The 9,371-nt window shown below is 44.5% G+C and overlaps 1 protein-coding gene across 1 annotated transcript; it reads left to right on the top strand.

The window, feature by feature from the left end:
• The first annotated feature begins 8,204 nt into the window (after positions 1–8,204).
• Positions 8,205–9,143, top strand: LOC115651645 (olfactory receptor 1019-like). The gene has a single exon (XM_030562739.1). The coding sequence runs from the start codon at positions 8,205–8,207 to the stop codon at positions 9,141–9,143; it is 939 nt and encodes a 312-aa protein (XP_030418599.1).
• Positions 9,144–9,371: the final 228 nt, after the last annotated feature.

Below are 9,371 nucleotides of genomic sequence, written 5' to 3'. Positions count from 1 at the left end.
ATGACTAACATCTGTCACATGTGGGTGTTCTCTCTCTTTCATCATTTAGCCATAACTGCTGTACCAGATCAGATCACTGTTTCTTTTGTCTGGAAGTCACCACTCACAGCTGCTCGAGAGGAAGGTGAAAGGAACAACCTGTTGGCAAATTATGAAATAAGATAGTCCTAGGAAAAGATTCGACCTAAACTCAGTCAGTAATTGGGTGTCTGGAACATTTTTCATAGTGGGGGTGCAGAAAACCAGCCCACTTACCCCTGTCCCCCCCTCCACCACTCCCCAGAACTGGGGCTAGGAGCAGGGCCATGTCTCCTGGAGTGAGTGACCCAGACAAGGGTGAGGGGCTGAGGCTGGTGCCACTGCTGGAGATGGGCATGGGGCCGGCAGCCAGGACTCCAGGGTGGGGCAGCATCCGGAACCTGGGGCGCAAGCCTGACAGTGGAGCCCCAGGCATGGGGGTGGCTGCTGGGACCCCAGGCAGAGATCTTTTTTGACACCATACTCCCTGGCAGGGAAGTGTCTGGCCATCACGGTCCTGCTGCAAATTACTCAATACCATCTCAGATTCTATGTAACTATTTCATATGTTCTAAACCTATTGCTTATGTCTGTGTGTGCTTAAATCTAACAAATCGTAGTTTTAGATAAGAGCACACTTACTTGTATGAATCTTTCATCAGACAGAATTGCTGTGTTCCCATTGATTTATTCCTGACATTGCCTGGGGTGAAACAGTTAAGTTACCACTGCTTTGGGTTCTGAAAACCCTGGGTAACAGTTGAAATGTCATGCATTTTTAATTTTAATCAATAAAACAAAATTTGTTGGAGAAAAATAACAATTTTTCCGTCACGGTTCAGGGCAACTGCCCCTATATTTCCCCTCTGTGGTCCAGAAAGTGCCCCAACTCTTAGAATTCTGGCTCCCCACCTGTCACTTCTCTTGGGGTATGTCTACACTACCCTTCAGATTGGCGGGTAGTGATTGATCTATCAGGGATCAATATATTGAGTATAGTGTAGACACTATAAAATCGATCCCTGATCGCTCTGCTGTCAACTTCAGAACTCCACTGCGGTGACAGGGGGAAGCGGAGTCGATGGGGGAGCGGCAGCGGTCAACTTGCCGCTGTTCTCACGGCCAGGTAAATCGACCTAAGATAAGCCGACTTCAGCTACTCGAAGTTGTGTATCTTAGGTTGACACACACCCCCAGTGTAGACATAACCTTGAATGTGTAGAAGTCTCTCTCCACTTTCTGACTGAAATTTTCCAGGCTGTAAAGTTCCCTGCCTATACTATGAATTCTACAGCAATGAGATTCCATGAGCCAGCCTGCTTTCCTTGTCTCCTCAGAGATAGAAAACAGTGTAATTGTCAGTTATCACACAGATCTTTCTAAGCAAGCACATTTATCCTTAAGGTAAAAGCTTTACACAGAAAACAAATTAAAATGATAAAAGAACCTCCACACCCACTGAAAAGCTTCCCATAGATCACTGTCCCCACCCTCTCAAGTCCAGTAAGATCTTTGGCAGGTGACAGTCCTTCCAGCCCTTCCCTAAATACTGGGGGCCCTCCCCTTGGACAGAAGTTCTGTACATTTGCTGGATCAGGAAGGAGGCCCTGAGTCAGTTTAAACTCAGGTTATTGACCCCAAACCCCTTTTATTCTGATCTCTGAAGAATCTGAGAGAATTTGTCTAATTACCTCCCACTGGAGCATTGTGGTCTCCTCTGCCATTCAATTTCATATATTCACTGGCCTACAATGTTACATACACTCATTACAGTGAGATCTCCCAAAAACATGGCAGGAAATTGCCATACCTGTCAGATATTCTCCTTGCCCTGTTTTTATATTTGTAACAATTAGTGATCTGTGATATGTAAGAAATTAGACTGATAGTTGCCCTCTGGCCTTAAACTCTATAGATTAGTCATTTATTATTATTATTATTATTTATTATTATTGTTTGTTTGTTTATTTGACAAACATAATAAAATACCCCAGAGAGTTTGCAATTAGGTCCATGTGATTTGGCTCCTGCTCTAGTATTCAGCCTTCATTGTTACTGTTCTTATTTGTATTAAAATGAACCCCTAGGAGCCCACAAGTACCCCATTGTGCTGGGTGCTGTACATATAGACACAACAGAGAGACAGTCCTTGCCCCAAAGGTTTCCAGTTTAAGACAGGAGACAACAGACGTTGCAGACAGGTGGGGGAGTACGAGAAAAGACACAATACTGGGCAATTGTCTCAATAAGACTGTGGCCTAATCGTTGTCAAGTTTCTGGAGACTGTGAGACCAAACATGAGTTTTCAGGAGGGATTGGGAGGAGGAGAATGAGAAAGTGTTGTGAATATTTATAGGGCACTCCTCCCAAGTGTGAAGGCATGGAGAAAGCAAAAGGATTCTTGTCTGAAAATTTAACATGTTAGCGACAGAAGCTGGGCCTAGTGGGCCAATCTTGGGATGAATGGTGGGCCTTCAATAGTGAGTGTTGGTAGGGTCAGCTGAATAGATTGTGAAGAGTCTTGAAAGTGAAGGAAGCATAGAGAAAGGGGATCCAGTAAAGGGAGACTGAGAAAGAGATGACATAGTCAAACCAATGAGCTAGGGAAAATGATCTTTGCAGTAGCGATCTGAAGGATATGAAACATTCACATAAAGAATCTGACACATCAGAAAAGGGCAGACAAATAACAGACAGGTTTTTAAAGTGCTTATACACAAATGTTAGAAGTCCTAAATAATAAGATGAGTGAATTAGAGTGCCTCAGGTTTAAAGGAGGGTATGGATATAATAGGCACACAGAAACCTGGTGTAGTGGGGACAATCAATGGGACACAATCATTCCGGGGTACAAAATATACGGAAGTACAGAACAGGTCATGCATGGGAAGGGGAAAGGCACCATATGTGAAAGAAAATGTAGAATCAAATGAAGTAAAAATCTTAAATGAATCCACACGTTCCATAGAATCTCCATGGATAGTAATTCCACGCTCTAAGAAGAATATAGCAGTAGGGATCTTTATCGACCACGCTGACTAAGACAAATAATAGTGACAATAAAACACTAAGGGAGATTAGAGAAGCTATCAAGTAAAGAACTCAGTTATAGCAGGGGATTTCAATTATCCCCATATTGACTGGGTACATGTCGCCTCATGACGAAAGGCAGAGACAAAACTTCTCGATACTTTAAATGACTGCTTCATGGAGCAGCTGGTATGGGAACCCACAAGGGGAGAGACAATTCGTGATCCACCAAAATGGTCTGCAGATATAAAATGGATATCTGTGGAGTTGCAGGGCTCTAATTAAAGGAACCGGTTATGGATCTATTTTCCAACATATGTCACTTTTTTGCACCTTCTGAGGTGAATGACCCCTTAAGCATCTGATCAGGATTTGGGGGATAGGAGGGGAGGAATGGGCCAGTTCTCTTTGAAACAAAGAAAAGGAGAGGAAAGAAAATACCCAGAAGTTGGAGCAATAACTGAACACTGCACATCTTTGTGTGGTTATCCCTAGGAGACGTGAAAGTTTTAATGACCCCCTCCATGTTTGCCCTGAACTGCAGAACTTTGGGGCTCCCCAAGGATTCCATCCCCAAATGGCACTGAAATAACTTTATAAACAAGGCTTCCAAACAATCTGCTTTACAGTCAAGAGTAACAGATGTCTCCCTCCTGCAGGTAGGTTTAATTGCTCTGGTTCTGATGAAAATGGAATAAATATTCTCTTTTGGTTCTGGCATTTTGAATTAATTCTGATTCAGAGCCAAATCTCATGGAGATCAGATTTATTGCCTCTAGAGGTCCTGACATTTTAAGAAGGCTGTATCCTCAGCTGGTGTCAGTTGCCTAACTCCACTAAAGCCAATTTTCCATTTACATGTGCTGATGATCTGGCTCGTTAGAGTAGAGCAGTAGCTCTGTTATGGATAAGCTTGAGACTCACTTTCCATTGGCTTTAAAATCCACAGCCTTACTCAGACTTGAAAACAGTTGATCCTCGTGAAGGTCCAGGGTAGGGTTAATGGACTAAATTTGAAGTCATGTGTGCAAGGGAGAGCCCCTTGAAAAGTCACAGGATATCAGAATTGTGCAGTTCTCATCATGTTATTTTGTGAATGCCCTGGGAACACTAGGGCTCTGATTCTCCCCAGACTGTTCTCACCTTCTTAGGGTTGATCCCAGCTAATGTCTGGCACCCACTGCCCCTAAAAAATGCACATTTGGCTTCCTAAGTGCCAAGCACCTTCCACATGGAGACCTGGCAGGTTCCAATCTTAAAATCCTTCAAGGTAGGTTTTGCCCCCTGGATTAATGGCTTGTGCCAGTTTTCTGGATCAAAACAAGGGCCCCTCAGTTAATTTAAATTCAGCCCTTGTACACCATGCCTGCGCTTGTCATTTTTGTCACGACGTATGTATGGGACCAAACTCTCAGTAGGCATAACGTATGTCTAATGATGACGCTCTGTTTGTATGTAATTTTGTCACTTGTTCCTTAGAAACCTACTGCCACTCTGAGGGAAGGAGCATTTCAAAAGTTATCCAAGGTAAACTTGCATGTGCAGGGGGAAGGCTGAAAGCCAGAGGGTTTGCAGGCAGCTTGGCCTCAGAACCAGGTGGCTCAAGATGACTGGATGCCAGGGCCCACCTTGCTCTGGGATTTTTGACTCCTGGCTTTGGCAGACTTCTACACTTGCGTGTTGTGTACGTATGACAAGGAGGAAGGTGGAGAGGAGAGCTGAATTGCATGTGTGTGTGTGTGCATGTGGTGGGAGGGAAAGCTTGGAGCAGCCAGGTCTTTTGGGGGATGGTCACAGCAATGGTTGTGGTGGAGGGTTGAGTTTCAGAGGAGTGGTAGAGGAATGTGTGTGGGGTGGTGTCCACTGTCCAAACACTAGGGCTTTGAAAACTGAGTTCAATGACTAGAGCTCGGAAGAAGAATTTGCTTTTGAACAATGTAGGGTTTTTATTTTCCTGTGATCCCTTAATGTATAAGGGAAGCACTTGAACACGTTACCTAGGGAGGTTGCAGAATCTCCTTCCTCAGAGGTTTTAAGGCCAGGCTTGCCAAAGCCCTGGCTGGGATGATTTAGTTGGGAATTGGTCCTGCTTTGAGCAGGGGGTTGGACTAGATGCAACCCTGATATTCTTTGATTCCGATTAATTCCCTCAAAAAACTACTATTAAGCCAGGAGAGGGGCACCTGTGTATGGATTGCTAGGAGAGAGAGTCACATAAATCCAGGTGGAAGGGAGGTGCCTATCTGTGAGGAAGGGGCAGTGCTTAGGAAATCAGTGGGTCCTATTGCAAGCTTAGGAGACTCCCCACCTGGCATCATGTTGACTGTGGTGGAATGCATTTTAAGGTGCCTCTCTGTCCCCATTCGTTGTACAGGGAGACTGTGGAAGCTCCTTCACTGGAGGTTTTCAAAAAGAGGCTAGAGAGTCAGATGCATGATTCGGGCACAACAAATCCTGCCACTTGGCAGGGGGTAAGACTCGATGACCCTTGCAGTCCCTTCAACCGTCACGGTTCTATGATTCTGCAGGGAGGTACCTAACTCGGCTTTCTGGATTGCAGTGCTGTGCTTATGTCTGTTTAGGCACCTAAAAATTAGATGCCATGATGCTTAGAGCTGCACTGCCTGAGTCCCTTCATGGATTCCAGCCAATGAGACTTAAACACAGCGGGCCAGATGATCATCCCCACAGACATGCCGAATAGCATCTCATCCCACCATTGCTCCCATCGAAGTGAATAGCACCACCGCCCAGCTGGGGTAAGTTTGCTGCTCAATTGAAAAAAAAATATCGGATCTGGTGCTCTGGGGGAAGGAACGTTTTTTTTCTTCTTCAGAAAGGCAAGGCTATAAAACAGAGCTTGTGATAAACATGGCTGTGCAATTTTAATAGCTGTCACCGTGGTAATCTGAGGAGTGGATCCCGAGCAACAGGGTCAGTTTTCTGGTGGAATCTAGTTTATTGTGACATCAGGAGCTCGGGAGTGTGAACAGGGGTCAGGCTTCTTGTGCACAAAAGCTAGAGGCTCTGCATGGAATGCTGGGAAGCCTCAGGCTGCTGAATAAAGGTCTCTTTCCTGCAACTCCCTGCTTGCCCACATCACTTATTGCTAATGAAACAACTAGCCTGGCTCCATAACAGTGCATGAGCACCCATGCCTCAGAGACGTTCACACACCAAGTAGTACTTTGCCCTGCAAAAAGTCTCATTGCCCAGGGGTCCTACTAACTGATGTTGGGGATTGTATCAGAATCTGACCCTGGAAATGACATTATGCAGGTGGGTGAGTTGTCAGCAGCAAAGATTGAACTTGTCCCTGTGGCTTCAACAGCCTGAGCTGCACTCCCTGAGCTAGAAACCCTAGCCTGAAGCCAATGGTGGACTCTGAACACTCCATGCAGATCAGACAGGAGAGGGAAACAGATCTTCATGGTGAGTGAGAGGCTTATGGATTTCTGATATGGTTCCACTGCCTAGAGTTAATGCTTTGTTGAAAGTGACAGAGTTTGAGGTGTTTTGTATACAGCCCTTATCATAAACAGATAGCTAAGGGTTAATGCCTCTTTTACCTGTAAAGGGTTAAGAAGTTCACCTAGCCTAGCTGATGCCTGACCAGAGGAACCAATGGGGGAACAAGATGTTTCAAAAGGAAGGAGGGAAGTTTTTTCCTTTGTTAGTCAGTTTCAGTTTCAGCCAGAGTGAAAAAGATCAAGGAACCAGCCTCTTATCAGAGTAGTAAGTTTTAGAAAGGAATAAATAGGTTTTGTTTATTTTCGTTTGTGACTTATTTTGGTGCCATTAAGGGAATTATCAAATTGGGTATTCTTGTGTGTATTAAGATTTCTGCCCAGGGGAACATCCTGTGTTTTCAATCTATTGTCTGTGAGATACGCTGGTATGCTGTCTTCCAGAGGGTTTATATTTTTCCTTTCTTTTACCTTTCTTTTCTTTAATTAAAAGCCTTCTTTTTAAGAACCTGATTGATTTTTCCTTGTTTTAAGATCCAAGGGGGTTGGATCTGGACTCACCAGTAACTGGTGGGGGAAAGGAGGGAGGATGGTTAAATTCCCCTTGTGTTAAGATCCAAGGGATTGGATCGGTGTTCACCAGGGACTTGGTGAGGAAGTCTCTCAAGACTATCCAAAAAAGGTAGTTAGTTTGAGAGTGGTGGCAGCGAGACTAGATCTAAGCTGGTAATTAAGCTTAGAAGTGTCCATGCAGGTCTCCACATCTATACCCTAAAGTTCAGGGTGGGGAAGGAACCTTGACAGCCCTTGTCAGGGTTCCCTCCCCACTCTGGACTGTGGGAAACAGATGTGGGGACCCGCATGAAAGACCCCCTAAGCGTATTTCTATCAGGTTTTGTTAAAAAACTTCCCCAAGGCACAAATTCTTCCTTATCCTTGGACAGTACCACTGCCACCACCAAGTGAGTTAGACAAAGATTCAGGAAAAGGATCACTTGGAGTTTCTGTTTTCCAAAAATATCCCCCCAAGCCCTTTCACCCCCTTTCCTGGGGAGGCATGAGAATAATATACCAACCAAACAGATAAACAAGTTGAGCACAGACCAGACCCTTATGTTTTTAGGACACTAAAAACCAGTCAGGTTCCTAAAAGCAGAACTTCATTATATAGAAAAAAAAATAAAAGAAGCACCTCTGTAAAATCAGGATGGAAGGTAATTTTACAGGGTAATAAGATTTAATATACAGAGAATTCCCCTCTAGGCAAAACTTCAAAGTTACAAAAAACAGGAATAAACCTCCCTCTTAGCATAGGGAAAATTCACAAGCTAAAATAAAAGATAAGCTAACGCATTTCCTTGCTATTGTTTCCAATTTTTGAAATCTTGGATGCTTATTTTAGGTAGGGTTTTAGGAGATGGTTTTTCCAGCCCTGGTCACTCTCTGTACAAGAGAGAATAACAAAGAGACCACAAACAAAACCTCCCCCACCAATTTGAAGGGATCTCTTTCCCTTATGGGTCCTTTGGGTCAGGTGCCAACCAGGTTATTTGAGCTTCTTAACCCCTTATCGGTAAAGGAGGGATTTTATGCTACCCTTAGCTGTCGGTTTATGGCAGCCCTCATCTGTCTCCTCTCTCAGTGTACTACTCACTTTCTCACCTGCAATGGAAAGTGCATCTGGGATAAATGGCGGAGAGGAATTACACGGCAGTGACTGAGTTTGTCTTGTTGGGATTCACACAAAACCCGAAGCTGCAGGTCATCCTCCTTTTGATGTTTCTGCTGATCTACATGCTGATCCTAGTGGGGAACCTCACCTTGGTCACCTTAATCAGAACTGACTCCCAGCTTCACACCCCCATGTACTTTTTCATCAGCAACCTGGCCCTCTTAAATGTCAGCTACGCCACCATCATCACTTCCAGCATACTGATTACTTTAGTATCAGTGAGAAAAGTCATTTTGTTCTCTGGGTGTGCTCTGCAATTCTTCTTCCTATGCATCGCATTGTCCTGTGAATGTTACCTCTTGGGTGTCATGGCGTACGATCGCTTCATGGCCATCTGCAACCCATTGCTCTACACTGTCATCATGTCCAAGTGGTTTTGCGTGCTGCTGGTACTGGGGTCCTACCTAGTGAGCTGCGTGAATGCAGTTGTTCAAACTATATTTATATTCCGTTTGTCCTTCTGCAACTCAAACGTCATCAACCATTTCTTCTGTGATGTGTCCCCAATCCTGAAACTGTCCTGCTCTGACACCCGCATTACAGACATTGTTCATTTCACCTGTGCCACTGTGGTGGTAACACCTACTATCTTGATCATCCTCATCTCCTACATATACATTGTTGTCACTATCCTAAGAATCAACTCTGCCAAGGGCCAACGCAAAGCCTTCTCCACCTGCACCTCCCACCTGGCAGCCATCACCATCTTCTACGGAACGGGCTCTTTCATGTATTTACGGCTCAGTTCAAAGTACCTCGTGGACCACGACAAAATCATTTCTTTGTTTTATACCCTTGTGATCCCCATGTTGAACCCCCTGATCTACAGCCTGAGGAACATGGAGGTGAAAAAGGCCTTTACGAGGATGTTACACAGGAAGATTTATTCTCAGTGAATTTAAATGTTGAGAGTGGGTTTTTAACAGTAAACGAGGGGAGTGAGTTCTTTACATCATCTTGTTTTTTGTGGATAACCAACCCAGTGAATCTTGCACCAAAAAGAACTAAGGGGCAGGTTTTCCAAGGAGAGCTGCACCAAACAGCTATGATTTGGCAACTCATCAATTATCCAGCTTCTCAGAGCTGCTCAGCTCCCAGTTAGGAACCATTTTGTGCTAAGGCCA

The sequence above is a fragment of the Gopherus evgoodei genome, chromosome 4, assembly GCF_007399415.2.
Source record: "Gopherus evgoodei ecotype Sinaloan lineage chromosome 4, rGopEvg1_v1.p, whole genome shotgun sequence".
NCBI lineage: Eukaryota > Metazoa > Chordata > Testudines > Testudinidae > Gopherus > Gopherus evgoodei.
The sequence above is the reverse complement of the archived record's forward strand: the minus strand, read 5'-3'. Positions and strand labels throughout refer to the sequence as shown.

What these genes read in the sequence shown, in the direction of transcription:
- LOC115651645 (XM_030562739.1), top strand. Translation starts at nt 8,205, where the DNA reads ATGGCGGAGAGGAATTACACGGCAGTGACTGAGTTTGTCTTGTTGGGA.